General features: G+C 38.2%; 2 protein-coding genes across 6 annotated transcripts in view; both read right to left on the reverse strand.

Annotated features, from left to right (window-relative positions):
* The window catches only part of IL20RB (interleukin 20 receptor subunit beta), a 34,268-nt gene extending 21,093 nt beyond the window's left edge, over positions 1-13,175 (reverse strand). The window contains exon 1 of the mRNA XM_020909609.2: positions 12,797-13,175. Coding sequence (XP_020765268.2) covers positions 12,797-12,869 — 73 coding nt within the window. The 5' untranslated portion in view covers positions 12,870-13,175. The remainder of the gene's footprint in view (positions 1-12,796) is intronic.
* Positions 13,176-13,662: 487 nt separating this feature from the next.
* Positions 13,663-25,138, reverse strand: part of NCK1 (NCK adaptor protein 1) — an 80,749-nt gene continuing 69,273 nt past the window's right edge. For all 5 annotated transcript variants that reach the window (XM_070466699.1, XM_020909604.2, XM_020909603.2 and 2 more), the window contains one exon: positions 13,663-23,490. In XM_070466699.1, the coding sequence (XP_070322800.1) occupies positions 23,296-23,490 (195 nt within the window). In that variant the 3' untranslated portion in view covers positions 13,663-23,295. The remainder of the gene's footprint in view (positions 23,491-25,138) is intronic.

Genomic DNA, 25,138 nt, shown 5'->3' on the forward strand with positions numbered 1-25,138 from the left:
CATCCTGTTCAATGGTGAAAGACTGGATGCTTTTTTCCTATATCAAGAATGAGGCAAGGATGCCCACACTTATCACTTTTATTCAACCTTGTACTAAAAGTTCTAGCAACTGTAATAAGGCAAACAAAGAAAGTAAAAGACATTACAGCTTGGAAAAGAAGTGATAAATCTCCCTCTATTTCCAGGTGGCATGTTAGAGTATGTAGGAAATCCCACAGAATCTACCAAAAAAGCCTCCGAAAACTAATAGTGAGTTTGACAAGTTCATAGGATACAAGATAAACATTAAAAAAATTAGTTGTATCTCTAAATGCTAGCAATGAACACTTATATGCAGAAACTTAAAATATTATTTGCAATCATTGCCCCTCTCCAAAAGAAAAACTCAGGTGTAAATCTAATGAAACTTACCTAAGATTTCTATGGGAAAAACACCATAATGCCAGTGAAAAAATTTCAAAGAAAATCTAAATAGAAGGAGAGGCATACTGTGCTCATGGATTGGACAGCTCAACATAGCTAAAATGGTAATTCTTCCCAAATTGATATATACATTTAACAGGATTACTATCAAAAACCCAGCAAAGTTTTTTTGGGGAGATAGGCAAGCTTGTTCTAAAATTTATGAGAAAAGGCAAAGGAACAAGAATAAAACAATTTTGAAAAAGCAAAAGGTAAGAGAACTCAATCTACCCAGTTTTAAAACTTAAAATAATTAAGACTGTATGGTATTGACAAAGAAATAGACACATAGATTGATTAAACAATATAGACATCCCAGAAATAGACCCACACAAATATGCTCAGCTGATTTTTGGCAAAGGTACAAAAGCAATTCACTGAAGGAAGGAAAGCCTTTTCAACAAACAATATTAAAGCAATTGGATATTTGCAGGCAAACAAAAAACCTCAACCTACATCTCACATGTTTGCAAAAATTAACTCAAAGTAGACCGTGGACTTGATATAAAACGTGAAAGCATAAAACTTTTAGGAAATACATAGGAGAAAATCTTCAGGGCCAAAGATTTCTTACACTTGACACTCAAAGCATGATTCATAAAAGAAAAAATTTATAAACAGGCATCATCAAAATTAAAATCTCTTGTACTACAAAGACCCTGTTAAGAGGATGAGAAGACGGGATACAGACTAGGACAAACCATTTGCAAACAATATATCTCACAAAGGATTTATATCTAGAACATATATATAAAGAATACTCAAAACCCAACAGTAAAAAAGCAAGCAATTCAATTAGAAAATGAGTAAAAGACATGAAGAGTCATTTCACCAAAAAAGCACACACAGATGGCAAATAAGCACATGAAAATATGTTCAATATCATTAGCTATTAGGGAAATGCAAATTAAAACTTCCATGAGAGAATGCCACACAGCTATCAGAATAACTAAAAATTCTTAAAGTGACAAAACCAAACCCTGGTGAGGATACAGAGATGGATCCCTCATACATCACTGGGTGGGAACATAAAGTGGTACCACCACACTGGAAGATAGTTCAGCAGTTTCTTGCAGAACTAAACTTGTAAATTACTATACAACCCAATAAGGGCACTCTTGGGCATTTATCCCAAGGTAATGAAAATTTATATCACACAAAGTCTGCACAAAAAATGTCCATAAACAAAATGGAATCAGCCCAGATGCCCACAGGTGAATGGTTAAACAAATATGGTATATCCAATAAAAAGGAACAAACTACACAAAACAATCTGGATGAATCTCCAGGGAATTACACCAACTGAAAGAAATCAAACCCCCAGTTACATGCCGTATAATTCTATTTTTATAACATTTTCAAATGACAAAATTTTACATTTTGACAGATTAATGGTTTCCAGGAGTTAGGAAGAGTGGGGAAAGGCACAGTAGAGAGATGGGTGAGGTTATAAAAAGGTAACAAGACATACACCATTGTGATATTGGAAATGTTCAGTATCTTGACTGTGGTGATAAATATACAAACCTTCACACACACACACACACACACACACACACACACACATTCTCAAACAAATGCAAGTAAAGCTGGGGAAATCTGAAGAAGAAATGTGGATTTTGTCAATACCTAGGATTTCAATATCCTAGTTGTAGTATTATACTATTGTTTTACAAAATACCATTGGGGAAACTGGGTTTTCTGTATTATTTCCTTTTTTAAAATTTATTTGGCTACACCAAGTCTTAGTTGGGCATGAGGAATCTTTTTTAGTTGCAGCATGCAGGATTTTTTTTTTTTTTTTAGTTGTGGTATGTGAGATCTAGTTCCCTGACCAGGGATCAAACCCAGGGCCCCCTGCATTGTGGGGGTGGAGTCTTAGCCACTGGACCACCGAGGAAGTCCTTTTGTGTTATATTATGAAAAGTGTGAAAGTGTTAGTTGCTCAGTCATGTCCAATTCTTTGCGACCCCATGGCCTGTAGCCCACAGGCTCCTCTGTCCATGGAATTCTCCAGGCTAGAATACTGGATTGGGTTGTCATTTCCTACTCCAGGGGATCTTCCTGACCCAAGGATTGAACCAAGGTCCCCTGCATTGCAGGCAGAGTCTTCACCATCTGAGCCACCAGGAAAACCCAGTTATTTCTTATAACTGCATAAAAATCTAGAATTACAATGAAATTTCAGGTAAAAACTACAGTGTCATCACACCTAAAAAATTAATTCTGATTATCTGAATGACAGGAAACATTTTAAAAGACCATGATAGGATAAACTCAAACAGGATGAAATGCATCTAGGAAAAAAGTTGTGGAATTAAGTGCAGTCAATTAAATCAGCGAGGGAGACCTGTTTAGGGAGGGAGATCTAATGATTAGCTGTCCCAATGATTCGGGCACTCACCAAGGCTTTAAGGAAGACACTCTGAAGTTGAATTTCTGGGTATGTCTTTCTTCATGAAGGACACACAGGCAGGACAATAGCAAGAGACGTCCCAACTTTTAGGTCACTCCATTATGCTATGCAACAGTTTGCACTTGTGTAACTATCTTCACCTAGCTGTGAAGTTCCAAATCTAACTCCACTATGGGCAAAATACTGTCTCATTCCTATATTAAAATGAAAATTACTGCTGCTTTCTGAGCCCTATAAGCAACATCTTCAATATCTTCATGCCACTTGTATAGTATATTCCAAATTCTATCTTTGTTTCACTGTAGTTTATGTAGCACACACACACATTGGGAATGAGATGGAAAATCAGTAATGCCAGTGAACTACGGATGCCAGGGTATGTTTAATTGGGTTACATAGAAAGTATGGCAGAGGACTTCCCTGATGGTCCAGTGGTTAAGAATCTGCCTTCCAAGGCAGGGGGCACAGGTTCAGTCCCTGGTTTGGGCACTAAGATCCCACATGCTGTACAGCCAAAATTTAAAATTAAAAAAAAAAAAAGACTAAGACGGCACTACATGAGGAAGGGTCTGTTTTATGCTAGGACACTAAATGGGGAACTGTAGTTTCAGCTCGACTCTAAGCGACAGGGACTCCTTTCACCTATGAAAGGTTTTTAAATCACCTCCAATTGTTTGAGAAGGCACACGGTGGTCCTTAGAACGCAATTCAATGGAGAAAAAGAAAACTCTGTCATCCACCCAGCAATCTCACTAACAAGAAATGTCATCTAACAGCCAGGAGTAATGTGTATTGAAGTCAAGTCTCTGAAGAAACCAGTTAATAGACACTCTCCCTGATGTAAATAAGCAAATACAAAAACAAAGAATACAGTTAAGGGACTTCCCTGGTGATCCAGTGGTTAAAACTTCACTGTCCAAGGCAAAGGGTGCAGGTTCCATCCCTGGTCGGGGAGCTAACATCCCATAGTTCTCACAGACAAAAAATACAAAATGTAAGACAAAAGTAATATTGTAACAAATTGAATAAAGACTTTTTAAAAAGACTTAAAAAAAAATACAGTCAAGGGGGAAGGGGAGAGTAAGCCTGTAGTGTGAATGGGAAAGACACATTACCCATAGGAAAGAGGGTGCAAAATGGGGAAGAGTTTTTTCCTCAGCCACACTGGATGAGAATTCTCATCGGAGCTGGAGGGAGATGTCGGAATATCTTCTGAATGATCATTTGGTTCCTCTGAATAGCTATGCTCTTATCACTGTAGAAAACTACTCTCTTCCAGCCATCTGACTCAGTATCTCAAGAAGGCCCGTGGGGTGGAGTCTCTTGGATGGTGTTTCCAACAAAGACTGGAGATGGGTGATTGTGACCTGAGTATTAAGATTTTGGTGTTCAGTGTGGCAAAACTAGCTAAGCAACATTTTTTGCACACAGATACATTCACAAAGCTGATTCCTTTTTCTCGTGGCCTGTTCGTTTTCTCTTGCACTGTAATAAATTCCCGCAAAGGCAGTATCTTAAAACAACACAGATTTATTATTTTCCAGTTCCATAGGTCAGGAATCTGAATCAGGTCGAACTGAGCTAATATCAAGGCGTTGGCAGAAGAGCAGGCTCCAGGGAAGACTGTTTTCTTGCCATTTCCAGTTGCTGGGACAAGGCCCCGCCTTCTTGCACACGACCCCTCTTTCCTCCATCTTCAAAGCCAACAATGGCTGGTTAACTCCCTTTCATGTTTCAAATTTTTCCTGCCTCTTTTTCTGTCCTCCCATCCCTCTCTCCCTGGATCCAGGAAAGCTCAGCTTTGAAGGACTCATGTGATTAGATTGGGCCCATCCAATAATCCAAGATAATCTCCTAATCTCAAAATCCCATAACATCAATCACATCTTTAAAATCCATTTTTCCACAGGAGATAACATATCCACAGTTTCCAGGAATTAGAGTGCTGACATCTTGAATTCCCCTAGTGGTCCAATGGTTAAGACTCTGTGCTCCCATTCCAAGGGGTTCAATCCCTGGTCAGTGAACCAAGAACCCACAAGTCACAGAGTCAAATAAGTGTTATTTGAAAAAGAATGTGGACATCTTTGGGGGACCATCATTTTGACTACCACACAAGGGGCTTGCACTTTAGCGGATACTGGTACTACAAACTGACATGACATGTCTCTCAATTACAGTAGATTATTTCAAGAGAATCCCCTTGTATGTGACCTGAACAAAAGAGCAAGGTTGAGCTAGGACATGGCTGCTAAACAAGTTGCTGGCATTACTTGTTGCCTAGTAACTAGTGCCCACATCCCAGTTTCAAAAGGTATGCAAACCAGTTCATGCCTCAGGAAAGTGGTCTTTTGTTTCAGGATCTTGAAGTATGGTCTGGATCAGCAGCAGCACAAAACCCTGCAACCTATGCCCTACTGAACAAGAATCTGCATTTTAACAAGACCCCCCCAAGTAATTCATAAACATTAAAGTTTGAGAAGCACTGGTATATAGAGGTTAAACTAACCGTTCTCTTGGCTGCCCATTAGAATCACTGGGGAAGAGGCTTTTTTTTAAGTTTTATTTTGAAGTAATTTCAGACTTACAGAAGAGTTGCAAAATAGTACAGAGAGCTCCCACATACCCTCAGTCAGCCTCCCACATGTACATAACCAGAGAACAAATATGAAAAGGAAGATACTAACATTGGCCCAATATCCATAATGAAGCCTCAGTCTGAATTTCACCGAATTTTCCCCAAAATCTCTTTCTCTCTTCCTCCCTTCCTTCCTCTCTCCCCTCCTTTCTTTCATCCTTTTTTCTTTTTTCAGTAACCAATCCAGGATCCTACATTTAGTTGTCATATCTACTTAAGTCTTCTTCAGTCTGTCCTCAGTCTTTCCTTGACATTTTTGACAGGTACAGGTCAGTAGTTTTGTATGATATTCCTCAGCTTGGGTTTGTCTGACATTTTTTCATGATTTGATTAAGGTTGTACTCACAGGGAGTGTATGATGTTAATATATCTTATGACTGGTGGAGTTACCCTTGACCACTTGGTTAAGGCAGTGTCTTCACTATAAAATTACCATTTTCCCCTTTATAATTTAATAAATGATTTAGGGGAAATACTGTGAAACTGTACAAATATTCTTTTTCCTCAAACTTTCATCCATTAATTTTTGTATTTATTGGTGGATTTAACTTGCAACAATCATTGCTATGATATTCTAGTAGTGGTTTTGTATGTGTTAATTGGAATTTTGTAAGGAAGAGTTCTTCCTGCTCTACCATTTGTGGAGATTTGTGATATATCAGTGTGGACTCATAGAAATTTATTTTATTCTATCAATGTTGATTATGTTACTCAAATTGTTCCATCTTTGGTTATTGGGAGCTATTTTGGATTTTGTGTGCTTTTGACTTACTTTCATCTCTCATTCTCTTTTTTCATGTTATTTTCATCAATAGACTTTTAATTTTTAGGATAGTTTTAGATTTATAGGAAAAAGTACAGACAGTAAGTACAGGGTTCATGTAAACTCTTCACTCAGCTTCCCCTGATGTCACGATATACTTGTCAAAACTAAGAAACTAACATTGGTACATTACTTTTTAATTAAACTCCAAACTTTACTTGGATTTTGCCAAATTTTCCACTGGTACTCTTTTTCCACCCCAGGTTCCAACCCAGGATACTTGTGGCATCTTGGTCCCCATCCTTTTCTGAGCACTTCCTTTGTTACCACAAGATGCTCCAAACTTGTATTTTCTCTTCTCAGTTATGAGATAAACCCCTTCTCTAAGGAGTCTAACCCAGGAAGTTTTAAAAAATCCCAGAGCCAAGGCGGCACCCTAGATTAATTAAGTCAGATTTCTGACTGTGAAATCCTGGCATTTGTATTTTTAAAAGTGCTCCAGGTGATTCCAACGTGACTTGTGATTGAGAACCACTGACCTAGACCTTACTTCTGGGGCCTAAAAGATAGTTAAAACTATGAATGATATATGATATCACTTTTACATGAAATCTAAAATACAACACAGAAGAACCTGTCTACGAAACAGAAACAGAATCACGGACGTAGAACAGAATGGTGGTTGCAAGGAGGAGGGGATGGAGGGAGGGGTGGAGTAGGAGTCTGGGGTTAGCAGATGTGAGGCTTTATGGATAGAATAGATAAGCAACAAGGCCCTACTGTATAGCACAGTGAACTATATTTAATATACTGTGATAAACCACAATAGAAAAGAATATTTAAAAAGAATGTACATATATATGTATAACTGAATCACTGTGCTGCACAGGAGTAATTAACACAAAATTATAAACCAACTATATTTCAATTAAACAAAACTATGAATATAAATCCCTAAAGACTTGAGTGTATTTCCCAGTAGGCTCTTGTGTTCCCTGAAGACAGGAGACTCTGTTTTGTTCATCTTTAATCAGCACCTAATCCAGAAACTGGCACATAGTGGGTGTTCAGAAATTTAGAATGAATGAAAACAAAATATGTGAACCAAATCTTGGCTCAGTGAAATTGGCCTCAGCCTGAATTTTTTTCTCCTCTGATTTCTATCTAATTTAGATAACCATTATATCTACTACTGTGAGCAAGAATCCCTTAGAAGAAATGGAGTAGCCATCATAGTCAACAAAACAGTCCAAAATGCAGTACTTGGATGCAATCTCAAAAACGACAGAATGCTCTCGGTTCACTTCCAAGGCAAACCATTCAATATCACAGTAATCTAAGTCTATGTCCCAACCACTAATGCCGAAGAAGCTGAAGTTGAATGGTACCATGATGACCTACAAGACCTTCTAGAACTAACACCAAAAAAAGATGTCCTTTTCATCATAGGGGACTGGAATGCAAAAGTAGGAAGTCAAGAGATATCTGGAGTAACAGGCAAATTTGGCCTTGGAGTACAAAATGAAGCAGGGCAAAGGTTAACAGTTTTGCCAAGAGGATGCACTGGTCATGGCAATTACCCTCCTCCAAACAACACAAGAGATGACACTACACAGGAACATCACCAGGTGGTCAATACTGAAATCAGATTGATTATATTCTTTGCAGCCAAAGATAGAGAAGCTCTGTACAGTCAGTGGAAACAAGAGTGGGTAATAACTGCGGTTCAGATCATGAACTCCTTATTTCAAAATTTAGACTTCAATTGAAGAAAGTAGGGAAAACCACTAGACCATTCAGGTAGGACCTAAATCAAATCCTTTATGATTATACAGTGGAAGTGACAAGTAGATTCAAGGGATTAGATCTGATAGGCAGACTGCCTGAAGAACTATGTACAAAGGTTCATAACATTGTATAGGAGGCGGTGATCAAAATCATCCCCAAGAAAAAGAAATGCAAAAAAGGAAAATGGTTGTCTGAGGAGGGCTTACAAATAGCTGAGAAAAGAAGAGAAGAGAAAAGCATAGGAGAAAAGGAAAGATATACCCATCTGAATGCAGAGTTCCAAAGAATAGCAAGGAGAGATAAGAAAGACTTTTTAAAGTGAACAATGAAAAGAGACAGAAGAAAACAATAGAATGGGAAAGACTAGAGACCTCGTCAAGAAACTTAGAGATAACAAGGGAACATTTCATGCATAGATGGGCACAATAAAGGACAGAAATGGTATGGACATAACAGACGCAGAAGATATTAAGAAGAGGTGGCAAGAATACACAGAAGAACTAACCAAAAAGTTCTTAATGACCCAGATAACCACAATGGTGTAATCACTCACTTGGAGCCAGACATCCTGGAGTGTGAAGTTAAGGGGGTCTGGGAAAGCACCACTACGAACAAATCTAGTGGAGGTGATGGAATTCCAGTTGAGCTATTTCAAATCCTAAAAGATGATGCTGTGAAAGTGCTGCACTCAATATGCCAGCAAATTTGTAAAACTCAGCAGTGGCCACAGGACCGGAAAAGGTCAGTTTTCATTGCAATCCCAAAGAAAGGCAATGCCAAACAATGTTCAAACTACCACACAACTGTACTCATTTCACATGCTAGCAAGGTAATGCTTAAATCATTCAAGCTAGGCTTCAACAGTATGTGAACTGAGAACTTCCAGATGTAACAGCTGGATTTAGAAAAGGCAGAGGTACCAGAGATCAAGTTGCCAACATCTGTTGGATCATAGAAAAAGCAAGAGAATTCCACAAAAACATCTACTTCTGCTTCATTGACTACGCCAAAGCCTTTGACTGTGTGAATCACAACAAACTGTGGAAAATTCTGAAAGAGATGGGAATACCAGACCACCTATCTGCCTCCTGTGCAACCTGTATGCAGGTCAAGAAGCAGCAGTTAGAACTGGACATGGAACAATGGACTGGTTCCAAATTGGGAAATGAGTATGTCAAGGCTGTATATTGTCACCCTGCTTATTATTTATTTAACTTATAATTTAACTTATTTGCAGAGTACATCATGCAAAGTACTGGACTGGATGAAGCAGAAGCTGGGATCAGAATTGCTGGGAGAAATAGCAATAACCTCAAATAGGTAGATGATACTTCCCTAATGGCAGAAAGCAGAGAGGAACCAAAGAGCCTCTTGATGAAGGTGAAAGAGTAAAAAGGCTGGCTTAAAACTCAACATTTAAAAAACTAAGATCACGGCATCTAGTCCAATCACTTCATGGCAGATAGATGGGAAACAATGGAAACAGTGACAGACTTTATTTTTGGGGGCTCCAAAATCACTGCAGATGGTGACTGCAGCCGTGAAATTAAAAGATGCTTGCTCCTTGGAAGAAAAGCTATGACAAGCCTAGACAGCATATTAAAAAGCAGAGACATTACCTTGTGGATAAAAGTCCATATAGTCAAAGCTATGGTTTTTCCAGTGGTCATGAATGGATGTGAGAGTTGGACCATAAAGAAGGCTGAGTGCTGAAGCATTGATGCTGTTGAACTGTGGTGCTAGAGAAGACTCTTGAGGGTCCCTTGGACAGCAAGGAGATCAAACCAGTCTGCATATTCACTGGAAGGACTGATGCTGAAGTAGAAGCTCCAATACTTTGGCCATGTGGTGCAAAAAGCCAACTCACTGGAAAAGACCCTGATGCTAGGAAAGACTGAAGGCAGGAGGAGAAGGGTACAACAGAGGATGAGATGGTTGGATGGCATCACCGACTCAATGGACATGGGTTTGAGAAAACTCTGGGAAGTAGTGAAGGACACGGAAGCCTGATGTTCTGCAGTCCATGGGGTCATGAAGAGTCAGACATGACTGATCAACTGAACAACAACAGTTTCTATCTGACATTAGACCTTTGTACCCTTCTGAGGTTTATGCCCACCACAAAGTCCTCATGCAAATTTCCTCAGCAGAAAACCTTGCATCTTCTTCCTTGCATGACTCCATACTGGCTTTCTCCTCATGGGGCCCGCTGTCAATTCCCCTCATTTGGATCATCTTCTGTCACTTTTACCTCAATAGCCCTTCTGGCAAATGTGTCAGAAAAGGTAGAAACATCTTTATTACTTTCACTTTGTCCTTCCAACCTTTTCCTGTCCTGCTTATGTGCCAGCTTGTTCTGCAGAGAACTAAAAGGGCACAGGCTCTGTAGGCACCCAAACCAGGATCAAATCCCAGTTCTCCAACTTACTAGATGTAGACACTTCTGTAACTAACTGAACCTCTCTAAGTCTGTTACCTAGTGTATAAATGGGGATTATATCACCTCCTTTGTAGGACTGATGTGAGATGTCAAGAGAATGTTTTCACTAATCTAGCACACAGTGTGTGCTCACAAATGGCAGTCGTGATGGTCATTGTTGTTGCTATTTTTATTACTATTATTATTGGTAGTGGGAATCAGTTTCTTGAATCACATAAATTACTTGAAAGGGACAGGGCAAGGAAAAATAATTCTATAAAAGAAAGCAAGAACTCTACCCATCTGTCCCAAGGATCTAGAGTAAGTAATAGTTCATTTAGATGTTGCTGAAATCATTTCAGGCTTCTACACAATTCAGAGGAAATGATCAAAATCACATAAAAGTAACCTCAGCTAAAGCAAATATTTGCTGACACCACCACCAGTTTGCATAACCAACAGATGGTAAGTAACATGGGGTGGGCACCCTGACATCTTCAGAGTGCCTTTGTTTGCATAATCTCGTTTGACACCTCCCAACCACAAGGTAGCTATTTTGACCATTTTACAGACAAGGAAATTGAAGTTATGTGATACATTCACTGAACTAGCAAGTGATAAAAATCAAGACTCACCCATAGGTCCTTCTCACTCTGACATCCTTGTGGCTTCTACCACTGTTTTTTGGGGGGCGGGGCAGGGAGAGACAAGGATAGTGGTGGCTGTTTTTGTTTCTTTGTTTTTCTGTGCAAGTTTACAGGTACCAGAAGAGTACTCACCTCCAGGTCTGTTTAAAATAGGAGTTTTCCTTAAAAGGCTGGACTGCCTCATTGAAGAAAATGTCAAATTAATAAATGGGTCAAGGAGATTAAAAAAAAACATAAATTTCCTGTTTAAAAAAAATTAGGAAAAATATGCTGGCTTTTCCTCTTCTCATTCAGCCTCCCCATCTTCTCCCTTTGGCTTAGTGGAGGAGTATTTTCCTGGCAACTTGTTTGTCCCACCAACTAATCAATCGATCAACTAACTAACCAATCAATCAACATGCTTAGCCTATGCTAGGGGCCATGGGGACACCAGGAAAGATGCCTAGGCCCTGTCTTCAGGCAAGTGTAAGAAAAGAAATAACCCACTGAAATAGAGTACAGGGTGTCAAGGGTCAAAGGAGAGAGGTCTGGTAAGGATCTGCAGGAGCAGGGTCCCACCTGGAATGACGATGGGACGATAGGTTTGGGGTGGGGTAAGGAGCTAGAGATCGAGTTTCTGGTGGAGAAGAACAATAATAAAGTCCAGGAGGAGGAAATGAGGGCGTTACATGCCAACTGTGAAGACAACAGCTGCCTGTGGCCTATACTTGTTCACACGGAGCTGTGAGAAGGAGGACTGGGGACTGAATACAGTGGGTCCCGAAACAAAGAGCAAATTGACATATCATGTGCTGAGACAGAGCTGTGAAGGGCTGCGAGCTACACAGGCATAAATTTGATGTTTAAGTCAGCTCCAAACATCTGCTAATCACCTTGGCACTGATGTATTACCTGATTTAAACTGACTGGATGATTAGTTCTCAATGTTACCCAAAAATAGAAAAGAAAGTACGAAGAAGAAAGTATTCAATACACCCATCAACAGTGCAAACTGTCTAGTACCTTGATGTATTCAAATTAGAAATTTCTCTTAAATGCTGACAGGAAGAAACATCAAAAGCAAAAGAGCTGCAATTTCATAACAATAAAACATGTAGGTGCAAGCAGCCAGAAATGGAGCAGAGAAAATTATGTAATCTTAACCGGCAGGCAGAATGCTCCAAACCAAATACTTTAAAAAATGTTACAGAGTACCTGACCAGGAGAGGGGTCCAATTTTCATAAGTCTTGGACCCAATATTAAGGTTGCAAAGTATGTCTTCTTATTCATCTGTGTTTTGTTAGAATCTTTATTTTACTTAAACCTCTCCTTACAGAGAACATCTCTGAGGCACTCAGAGAAAGACTGAGATAATACTGTGTTGTGGCTTTTAAAACTTGATAATGAAATGAATGATAAAATGCATATGGATCTCTGTTCACCTTTAAACTATTTGTTCTGATGCTTTATCTTTCTAGATTGCTCTGTGGAATTTAAGAGAAGTTTCTTAATAGAATGTAGGCCTTTTCTTTGTGGGGATGGAGGAGTGAAAAACCTTTTTAAAAACAGACATAAGGTGATCTATGCATATACTACAACCCTGAAACCCTGGGAAAGTATTTTTCAGCTTCTTAACCTATAGTTGAATCCCAGACTATTGGCCGTATTCTAATTAATACTTACCCACAAACCAACAAGGAATCAAGGCGTAGGAAAACCACATGATAAGACTTGTCTTGATTTCTTCTAGAACCATTTTGAGGGTCGGTGTTTGGCAGACTCAGCTTGACCTGGAATATTGTTTCCTTCCAGAATGAAGCATGCTTTCCATCTCAGCCATCCTTGCTTCAGGACACAGATGTTGGAGCTCAGTCTGAGTCGCTGTAAAGCCTGAATTGTTCTGGAAAGAGGAGCCAGCTCACAAGAGGCGGACTGTGCAGCACCTTCCTTTCTGCCCAAACCTAGATGTTGCGTCAAGAGGGAGTGGCCTAGGAGAGTTCCAGAGAAAACTTACCTGGGAAGCTTAAGAATCAGCATGGTGAGGGGAATGCCCTGGTGTCCAGTGGTTAGGACTCTGTGCTTCCACAGCAGGAGGCACAGATTTGATCCCTAGTCAGGGAACTAAGATTCTGCATGTAAATAAAGTTATTATTATTGTTATCTTTTTTTAAAAACTAAAAAATCTGCCTGGATCACAGGCTCTAACCTGGGGGACCCTGGATAGACCTCTAGAGGTCTCCTTGGCAGTAGCAGGCAAGATTATTTGACCCTCTCAGCAAATAACTGTTCTCTTTCACAAGGCTCCCTCTTGTGAGTTCATTGGAGGTGGGTACTTTTGCTACATCTCCAATTCAGAAGAAGTAGAGATGTTTTAAAAAAATTATTTTTAAATATCTTTTTAAAAGTCAGGAGATGAAGAATATATAGCTTCATATTTGTTTGCATTTGCAAAAAGAAAACCTGGAAGGAGATGTTGTTATCTTGGGGTGAAGGGAGTGGGAATTGGGAAGATGGAGGAGAAAAATGGGAACCAGACTCTTTCCAGTAACTTTTGTTTGTTTGGGGAATTTTTAAAACTGTTTTTATTGTGGTAAAATACACATAAAATTTACCATCTTAGCCATTTTTCCATATACAGTCAGTGGTATTAAATACATCCAAATTGTTATACAACCATCACACCATCCGTCCCCATAATTCATCTTGTAAAACTGAAACTCTATACTCATTAAACAGTAACTCCCCCTCCCCCCCCCACGGAAATCACCATTATATTTCCTGTCTTCACGATTTTGACTACTCCAAGTACCTCGTGTAAGTGGAATCCTGCAATACTCGTCTTTCTGTGACTTGCTTATTTCAAATAACAGTATAACGTCCTCAAGATTCGCCCATTTTGTAGATTATAGAATCTCTTCCTTTTTAAGGCTGAATAATGTTCCATATACCACATTATGTTTATCCACTCATTGACACTTGAGTTGCTTCCACATCTTAGTTACTGTGAATATAATGTCGCTCTGAACACAGATGTACAAATATCCTGAGATTCTGCTTTCGACTCTTGTGGGTGCTATGTATCTTTTTATATTGTTTGATTACTGAACCATGTGAATGTATTATTGAACATTTTAACTTTTTTTAAATTGGAAGGAAATTTTATGATAAGGTTTGGCCCCCTAAAATGTTAGTTTTTTAAAGTCTCTAAACACTCCACATGTGCAAATGCATTAGTAAAAAGAATGTGAATTTTCGAGTGCAACATTTTAGTTAGTGTCAAATTATTTGCAATATAACCTTAGGAAAGTTATTTATTTATTCATTCAACTGCCATTCACTAAAGGCTTACTATATGCTAGATACTGGAAATTAATAGTTCCTGCCCTCAACCACAAACTGCCCAACTAGTGGAGAAAATGGACATCAGAATAATCACAAATCAATATTGGAAATGAAATGACAGAAATGTTATCAAAGGCATATAGGAGCATTAAACAGAAACACCTAACTCAGCCTAGGGGATCAGAGGAGACTTCCTGGAGGAGGTGACTTTAGGGCTGAGTATTAAATGCTAAAATAAATCAGCCAGCTATAGTGTGTTTAGGAAACCACAAGAAGCTTGGTGCAACTAGAGAACAAGGTTGAAGTAGCAAGAAATGGGGCTCAAAGGCAGACAAAAACAGAATTCAAGAGAGCTTGAATGCCTTATTGAGGAGCACTGAGTTTATCCTGAGGCAATGAGGGTTAAAGGAGCTCCAGTCTGACCACAGCACCCTTTGTATTTGAGTTTGAGAAAGTTTATGACTAGGGTGGAGAAAATAGTGGAAGCTGGAGGCTGGTAGGTGAGGAGGGAGGTATTTTAGTCAGTCAGGTGAGAGATGTTGGCTTCCACAAGGTTTTCCCATGTCTCAAGAGAGAGAAGCGAATAAATTCAAAACAGGGAGGTAGAATTGACAGCTCCTAGACATTGAGTGGATTGGAGGAGGAGGAGGCAAACATGATTTTCAGGTTCTAGGTTTGAGTAACTAGGTGGTGACAGCAGCTTAACCTAAATAATGTTAAGGAGGGTGGGGTGGCAGCAAGGTACTCAGAGATGGGGATGGTATAGAAAAAGTGTGCATGTGTTCAGTTTGATACACTTGAACTTGAGGAGCTCGTAAGGACTAGGGGGAGTCTTCAAAACGTAAATGATCTTTGTCTCAGTTTATGTGTGTCAGGGTATGGCACCATTTCCCCTACCTTCAGCATTTCAGTGGTAGCTGAGACTAGGAAGTAGTGAGAACATTCAGGGAGGGTATGTAGATTAAGGAGGTGGGTGGATATGCTCTTGGAGAAGACCAGCAGTTAAGAATGAACTGACAAAAGAAAAATGGCATAGAAAGATATGGGGGAATAAATAGGTCAGAGAGGTGGTTCTGGAACAAACTATGGTCATGGAAACAATGAGGGAAGGGATGGGCACCAAGGGGGAGTGCAGAAGAAAGCCACTTGATCATCAAAAAATGTCTCCAAGATTTATGTCACCTAGGTCATTTGTAATCTCAGTAAGAGGAGTCCCAGTGGGCAACTTCAATCAGAAGTTAGATCATTGTAGGCTGAGGAGTGGATTGGAAAAAGTAGTGCTCTCTTGATGCGAAGGGGAAGATAGCAACTCCATGAGCCTCATTTTTATAAAACAATGATGTCTTGCATAATAGTTGTGGGAATTAAAGAATGCAGACAAAGCACATTAGCACAGTGCCAGGAACACAATAGGTCTTCACAAATGGCTTATTAACCATTTGTTGTATTAATAATATTAACAATAAATACATTAGGGATTATTTGCTCTTACTGGCTGGGCCTTTGTAGGCTGCCCATCTTTCAGTTTGGACCCTGGATCAGCAAAGAAAGGCTTCCAGTTGGTGACACCTATTAAGAGGGTCGTCAAAAGCATGGGTTCTGGAGCCAGACTGTCTGAGTTGGCGTTTGGGCTTCGCCATTTACTATTTGTGTTTTTTTAGCCAGCTCTTTTAAGCAATCTGTTTTAATGTCCTCTGCAAATTGGAAAAAACTGTAATAGTACCTAATTCACAGGGCTGTTGTGAGGATTATATGAGACAGTACATTCAGTCAGGATCTGGCAAAGTAAGTACACAGTAAGCATTAGCTATATCTTTTAACTACATAATAGTCAAGAACACTTGCTGCACCGTCTCCTTGATCCCCACATTATATATATAGTACATATAGGACTTAAGTCTTTCAAGGTAAGATTTGATTCCCAACTTTTCAGATGAGGACACACCTGAAAATTTACTGTAGACCCCCAGAGCTAGACAGAGACAGGAAATTTTGACAGAGATCTGCCTAACTACAAGTTCTTTTCACTCACCTTACTGCCTCCCAATTAGCACCAAGAGGGCTCACAATGTGTATGAGGGACATAAAAGTGAACGATCTAGATTAGCAAGGGCTTTAGAGAACAGGTAGTCCTTAAAATGGCATTTCAAGGATGTACCTACTTAAGTTTGGACAGGAGATACACATTTGCAGTTAAGCATTCCAACTGAGAGGATGGCATGGGCAAGGCTCAGGGATGGAAAAGTTGAAGGAAAACAGACTGAGGATGAAAAGGTAAGAAAACAGAAAATGGGAGAAAGAACAAGACTTAGTTATGCTGTAGAGGAAGGAGAGTTGTTCCCCAGACTTTGAGGTCTTAAGATATTTAGCTCAATCTGGACATGAGTCCCTGCCAAGATCCTCTGCCCACCTCTGCTATGTTGACAAGGCAGTACTGCCTGCCACTCCTTCACAGTCCACTGCAAGGACTCTGAACTCTGCTCAGCAGACTTCTGGGGCACTGAAGCGTAATGCTACCTGGCTGTCACAAGCTTTTGAGTGACAGTTCATCTCAGGACTGGCCCATGAAATCAACGAGGAGCTTAGACCATCAACCTCTGCATGGGCCAAGCCACTGGTTGAGAATTTCTGGAGAGCTGTGCCTCACCTGCTAGCCGCTACCCTTGCCTGGACATGCCTGACTGACCATCCCTTTTTCTTCTGACTTTGAGGAATTTCCCTCTCTATACCTTCTCATCAGTTGGTTGTGATCTATTAGTTGGTTGGTTGGTCTATGCAACCTGCCAAGACTGAACTATCCTCTAAACTGCTGCCAGGACTTCTCAGATTAATTCCCACAGCATTCCAGTCATCTATGTCTGAAGATGAACCACTGGAAGAACAAAGCTATTTCCTATCATCTATGTCTGAAGATGAACCATTGGAAGAACAAAGCTATTTCCTATCATCTATGTCTGAAGATGAACCATTGGAAGAACAAAGCTATTTCCTATCATAAGCACAGTCTATAAGTAGGAATTAGTTTTCCTATTACACTATTTTCCATTTGAATGATTATGGAAGGAAAAGCAAGGAGATAGTTTTTTTACGGAAAGGCAAAAGAGTTGGGAGGGAAAAGGATATTGATGATCAAGGAAGAAACTCCTAAGCCCTCTGAACCCCATAAGGGTTGGGATTAAACTGAAGCAAGGGAGGCACCAGGGCACAAAATTTGAGGCACTAACTCTTATGGTTGTGCAAACCCAGGTAGGTCCTGGTGCTCTGGCACAGACCATCAGGTCAATTAACTGCAATAATGCTTCCCTGCTCTACTTAGCACAAAACAGTTCTCTTCCCTTTAATCAAAGGAATATGTTTATGTCCTGCATTCCAGCACATCTGACATTTCACTGTAACTCCGTCTCAATTCTTTTTTCTTCTGCAAGTAACAGTGGGTATTTAAACAGTAGAATTTGCCTTGTCTTAGATTTTTTTTACTCCTGCTTCCACTGAATCTCTTCCAGATATAACTTTGACACACTTTCCAGTTCTCGTTTTCAGGATTCTTGCAGCCCCTTTTCAACCTCCTCTGAACATACTTTACTTTTTCAATTTCCTGCCTAGTTTATTGTTTGGCCACAGTGCAGAACATCAGAATGTTAACCTCAATTCTTTCCTTCAGGTGTGAATTAAAACCTTCAAATCTGTCAACAAATTGTCCTCCTTCCTGTAGTTATAACTGATTCTTTTCTATATGATATTCCCCAACAACTCCTCTTCAGATGGAGAATCAGGCCTTATTCAAAATAGAACTTTGCAGTTAAAAGTTCCACATCTAAATAAAACATCATTTTATTCAATTTTACAATTTGAAAACCAGAAAAAATGCTCCGTAACAGTGAAGATCTTAATATAATTTTTCAAATGATTTTGACTGCTCTATTTTCACTCATGCACTGGTTTAAAGCTAGTCACCATCGATTAAGTGAAGCACACGGTACACTCAAGGTCAAATTTATGAGACCTCCTTTGACCATCCTACATAAATTAACACCCACTCTCTCTTCTTGCTCTGTTTTTTCTTCATAGAACTTTTCCACTAGGCTTTACATCATGAGAAATGTACAGCTTTTGGACAAACATATCCCTTTTCTTCACTTTCATATTGCTAGGTTAGAATGGTCTGGCACCTACACAACCAAATTATTTAAGGTGAGGTGGCTGGACGGCTGGTTGATGGATAAGTATCTCCAAAACCTAAGCAGACACAAAACTATACACATAGATATAACTGTCCAAAAAGTAATTTTCTCATCTTGACACCAAGTGATTAGCATATGCCCTGATGAAATTGTCTTCTACACCATCCCCCTTATCTATAGTCTAAAACATATCAAAACAAGTAAAAGTGTGTTTGCACTACTTGTTCCGAGAAAAGACATTTATTGAGGGATTACTAATTTCTTTTACAAATGCTCAAAAAACATCACTTTTAAAACCATTCCAGTATTTAACAGACTCTCTAGTCTCATTCTGGAATACACCTGTCTCCATAATTTCCCAAAAGCTATCTTCAAATGTTCTACAGAGTTTAATATATTTTCTGAGTCCAGAGACCTATTTAAAGCAATACCTAAACTACTTCAGATATCTATTCTTGTCTACTTGTAAGTTTGTTTTCCTGTTCAAAAGTCACAGTAATACAGGGAGAGAGGAAATAGAGTACTTTTTGTCTTCTGTAACTACAAATAAAATTTGCAACATTATTTCAAAATACTGAGACCAGCTTTCCCTGAAGCCTTAAAAGCAGGTTAAAAAGTAATTTGAGAGGAAACATTTAAAAAATCTGCTAGGTAAACTAAATGTTTGTGTGAATCCTTTGTAGGCATCAGGCCAATTCCGAAGTATCCAAGATAATGTAAGTGCTCAGACCAACATACATACTCTCAAGACATGGTGGTTTATCTCTGTAAACACGGCCAGTGATAACGAAAACTCATGCTCTTCAAAACCTAAGCCCAATTTATGTTCTCATTAAAGTCTCAGCAAACTATATTAGTACTTCCAAATCAAAGAACCCCTCACAGTAAACAAGAAAAATGTATTTCAGTTCTTTGGTCATTGGTTTTAGGTCATTTAACAGCAAGAAACTAGGGTGTGGAGTATGCATAGTGTGCTGGTCTGTTAAAGAGCTTAGAAGATGACAGTTAAAGTCATATTAACTTGTTAAAAGCCAACAGAACCAGTTTTTCAGAAGAAAGCTTTCCTACCTTGCCTTCCAATAGAATAAAACAGTGATTTTCCCCGGAAGTAGTAATGTGGCATTTTCAAAAAGTCCCTTGGATGCTGTTCAAAACGTAAAATGAGGATGTCATTTGTGCTGTATCAAATTTGCTTTATGTTAGAAGTGACTTCAGCTGTGAAACCATTCAAAAACATTTAAATAATCTAGATAAATAAGACTGCAAAGGATCTCCTTTTCTTCTAGCAAAATACTGAAAAGTTAAAGCATGCTGTAATATCATATTCCTTATTAATTTGGACATTGCAACTGAATGTTTCTGCAAAATGTTGTTTCCAGATTCCAAACCAAAAACTCCCGTTACAGGAAGAACACGGAGTAACAATAACTGCATTTTGAGACTTGAACTAGGAGCATAAAGGTTGGGAAACACTGTTTTAGTCGGTTAATCTTTAATGTATTGGTAAAAATAAGTGAAGCATCCATACTATCCAATGCTTTGTGACAATTCAAATCCAGTGTTATCAGCTTCTCATTTTTTCAGGGGAAACCAAAACTTTGTTTATGTAAACCCCTCCACCCCCCACCCCTCCATTTAAAAATGCTAACAATTATTTCTTTAAGCATTGCAGCTTGAACTATATTCCTGTTTGATTGTATCCTGAACTGGGTTATCTTGCAAGATGGGGGAAGGGTGGCAATGGTGAGTTTTAGACTTATCAACAGCAACAAAAGTGGCTGTCTTGCCAGGGGAAGATGTGCCTTTTTGCAATTCTCACAAATTACCTACACAAACAGTAGTGGCCCTGCTTCTTGCAAACTCTAGATTAGATGACAAAACTAAAGCACTAAAGCTGGAGACAACTTATGGGTCATTACTGTATCCACACATCCATGAAGACATCATTCTACCAACCAAAGCGAGGCGTTTTATTCTTACAGCAATTACAATGGATTGCACTAAAGCCTTCTGATTTTGTTAAGTGATGTATCTGTGACACACCATCTTTAAAAGTGCCAGGTGTTACTGTGTATAGTCAAAGGTGTGTAATAGGTGTGAATATGTATTCAGCTGAACTTAAAGACTTCTGACTAAATAACAGATACAGCACCAATAGCTTTCTGTCACTGAGCTTACACAAAGTTCTGAAAATCCTTCTTCCAAGAATTTGAAGTTATTTGTAGAAGTGGGTTGTGGGGCAGTTATGTGTGTTATATTTAAAATGAAAGCTAAGCATCTCCTCACAGATGAAAGAAAATTTCTGTAATATTTCTCTTTCCAGGACTTTCCTCCTAGTCTAAAAACAGGCACAATGAAGCCAATGTGTCACAAGACAAGTGTACAGGCTAGGAATGAGGAAACGTGGTTTCTAATACAAGTCCTGCTACTAGCTAGCTTATGTAGATGTTTTTGAAAATGGTTCCAGTTCTTAAGAAAATTCATGCTTTAAAAAAAAAGTCATTGACGTAAACACTGGTTTTAAGACTTTAAAAAAACTGATAAAACGTTGAAGTACAAAATTAAGTAGTTCCCAGTGAGGTCTCCATGATATAGTAAGAGCACACAATAGCTATTATTGGCACACGCGGATCTCCTAGGAATTCTCTAGTTAGTATAAATCTAATTACAGCACAGAAATATGCATTGTTTCCAGTGCTACTCCACTCCTAGCTACTTTCTCAAAATGCTTGACATTAGCTCAGCAGGGTTTGCTATAAATAGCTCATGTCAGTGATACAAAGTAGTAACTGAACCCATCCTCTCCTTTCTTTTTTTAAGCAAACATTCATTTTTTAAGTAAGGAAGACTGGATTGGGGGTGGGGGGACCACAAAGAGGTAGAGAATAAAAAGAAAGCATCATCAAATGTTTAAAATTAAAAAGTCATTTTATAACTACCTTAACACTATTTTCCTCAATTTATATTCGTGATTTTACAGCCAAAAAACAGAAGCATGTGACTTTTGTTTCCATTAAACTTGCCTACTCATAATTATCTTAAATAAATAAAGTGGGGCTGAGAAAAATAATGAAATACAAACTAAAAGGCTTTAAAAGCAGATGTAATGAAGATAAAAGAATTATAAAAAGTTTATATTTGTTAACTCCTGTTGCTTAGAGGGAGAAGTCAGGGCTGCCACCCAGTGGCAATCTAAGTCTTTAAATGATCTGAAGATTTAGAGAATTAAAAAACAAAATAAATCTAAAACCACCAAAATCAAGAAATTCATGAATTAGACTTCAATTTTAGAATCAGTAATTTTTTGTCTTAAATGTCTGTTTATAATAAAGAATAGAAACATTCATTTGCCTAGGCAGCACTGGTGAAATGTTTGAAAAATCTCATGACTTTCTCCTAATTACTAAATTGTTTTAGCAAGTATTTTCTATTAAAATATTGAAGGTACTTTCCTTAAATCTCCAGAATTTATAATGGGGGGGAGGGGGAGGAGTTGTGGCCATAAAATGTAACTAATTGGTTTTCTTCTGTGATGTACAGAAATAGATTAAATTCTCTACAGTAGCCTCAGCCTCTTACCCATACACCCAAACTTCTGTAGGATAAAAATATAATAGAAGCATCTGCAAAAAGAAGATTCTAAAAATTTTCTCAAAGCATTAGCACATCACATCTTTTCATCAAGTATATATCAATTTTAGTGTCCTGGTCAATAAAATTCAAAACTGAATGAAGGAAATAAAAATACTACAACTACTATGCTTGATTATTACTGATTTTTTGGGGGGGAAAGGTGGTAGGGGGAGAACCAAGTATCTATCTCACTGTCACCTACTTCTTCAAAATTTGGCCATAACTTTTTTTCACAGTGACAAGATATAACTTGGGGAAAAAAATAACACTAGAGCATCCATTTACAGTTAAAAGCTAAATATCTTGAGAATGCTTTTTTCTCTTGAATAACCAGATGAGAAGTGGGGGGGGGAGTCATAGGAATTTGCAAATTTTTGCTTCCAACAGCTGTAAATTTAAATTGTACAAGATATGTTTTCTAACCTATGTCCCATATGGTTTGCTTTAAACTGAAAACAAATGAATTCTGAAAAATGACAGACACAACATATTTGGTATTTACAACGGTTTGTGACAAATATAATAGTTGAAAATAATTTCTAATTTTCCATTTATTATTGCTAGTCACAGAAAAGATTAACTCTCCAAGAAATTTATTTTAGCATATGGTATATGTTGATATAATAGATATAATAATTTTATATGAATAGAAACCATTGCAGAAGTAACTAAGGTGGTGCCCTTAAAAGAAAATAAAGGAAAGGCAATAAATTCTTTCATATAAAGACTTTTGATTTGCATCATTTTTTCAAAATATAAAACCTTAATATTAGAAGCAAGAGAAGAACAAGAAAACAATAAAACAGAAGACCAAGGATAAGGAACTGCTCTATGCAGATGCTTGGTGTATGTAGTATATATATATATGGGCTGAGTTATAATAAAAATATTTTATGTATTATAGTCAATTCTCATATAGAGTTAGAAACAGCAATTTCCAATCAAACATGACTGGACTGACATTTTCTCAGTCTTCAATTACATGACAAATTACAACTGTACAGCAGTTCACTTCAGTCAGCAGTATCATGATAAATGCTTGATAAGATATAATTTTTCTCCTTGTTCACTTGTAAAAATTGGTGCCTTTTTGTAATGTTCTACAAGTTCTTCCATGGTGCTGAATTTACGCTGCCCAATGCAGTAGACAGTCTCTTTTAGTTGTACTTTAAAATGCTTGTTTTTCCCTTGTGCTTTTAGTGATACTGAGAAATCATTTGGCTAGAAGAGAGAAAAAACATTTTGAAAGACATCTATTAGCATTTTTATATAAACTAGTAACAGCTAAAATGTGAGCACTTTAAACACCAGGCACAATGCTAAATTATTTACATGAATTGTCTCCTTCATGCCTCAAAACAAACCCATTTTACAGATGAAAAAATAAAGGCTGAAGAGAAGCTGAGTTGCCCAAGATCATCTATCTAGTTAAAAAAGCCAGGATTCAATATTGAACCAGTTAGACACCAAAATCTCCCTAATGCCATGGCAAATCCTTTAGTTTAACATTTGATGTGTAAGATCTTCTCTTCATTCAAACTACTGGAGAAACACAGAAGAAAATCCAAGACATCCACCCCTTTTCAATTAGTAGCAAACAGTAGGTGTCTTACAGAATACTTATACATGCTGTGAATTTTCAAAGATGAAGGACACAAAAATGAGAACTAACATAAACTCTAAGAGGTCACAAAATCAAAATGCCTGTAAGGGGGAAGAAAGAAATATAAACAAGGGCCAGGGTGGTTATACAGGGGGAACAACAGTGCATGGCCACTTAGCTGCAACTGTTGCCCTGTAGGAATATAGCTCAACATTGACAGGTCTTCCAATTTTAAAAGGGAAGTCTGATGTCTAAATTCTTATTCGAAACCTCCCAATATTTAAATACTGACAATGAATTCAAATAATTAAAAAACACTGTGCAAGTCAAACAAAATATGCTTATTTGCACAGTGTTTTTAATCATTTGAATTCATTGTCAGTTGCAGCTAAGTGGCCATGCACTACTAAAAATAATGGTATATTTTGGCTAATATCTATGCTCAATTACCTACAAGGAAATACAAGGTATTCTGCAATCAAGCTAGTTTCTTAGGTTTTTTTTCTTTTTTTACATCTAACACTCTTTTGAATAGTCTAGATCATCCTCTTACGCAGTTACTGTCAAAGTTTCAAACAGTGGGTTTCTTGGAAACATCTTATGGTTATTTACCACCCACTCCAGGGTCACTCCTTTCCTAGCCCTTCTGCCCACTGCTTGTCCTGGGAACCAGGGACAGGCCAGGCATGTAACAGAAAACAAATCCCACTACTCTCCCCTATCATCAACCATCTGTTCTTCCTGCCGGGTTACAAACAAACCCGCATTTCCTGAACTTCACAGCAGGCAGTTCAATTAATTTCAGTCTTGCTCTCTCTTCCCCCACCCCTTACACACATGCACATACACACACACACACAAACACACCAGACAGGTTTTCTTCTTTCAACCTTTTGTACAATCACATGTAAACTTTTTGTACAAATATATACACACAAAGCCAATACTAATCATGGAAAACTAGTGATATCCTTTATCAAGGAAAAATAAAGGTCATTTTTAAGGGAAATGAGTATTGTCAAATTCTAAAATCCTATACAGTATGCAAAAGAGCCCACATAACTATTTTCTTATTCAATTTTTATGGTTTTACAATTTTATTGTTTTACTACCATGGGAACAGAATTTATGGTTATTGTAAATGCCCTCCAAATACGGTGCATGTTCAAATGGGTCTCTGAGGTACCTAAAAGTGTATTCCAACTTCCAAACAAGTAATTTACACAGAAACAAATATAGATTTTTTTCTAAATGCAGGGATTTCCT

Source organism: Odocoileus virginianus, chromosome 4 (genome assembly GCF_023699985.2).
Source record: "Odocoileus virginianus isolate 20LAN1187 ecotype Illinois chromosome 4, Ovbor_1.2, whole genome shotgun sequence".
Taxonomy (NCBI): domain Eukaryota; kingdom Metazoa; phylum Chordata; class Mammalia; order Artiodactyla; family Cervidae; genus Odocoileus; species Odocoileus virginianus.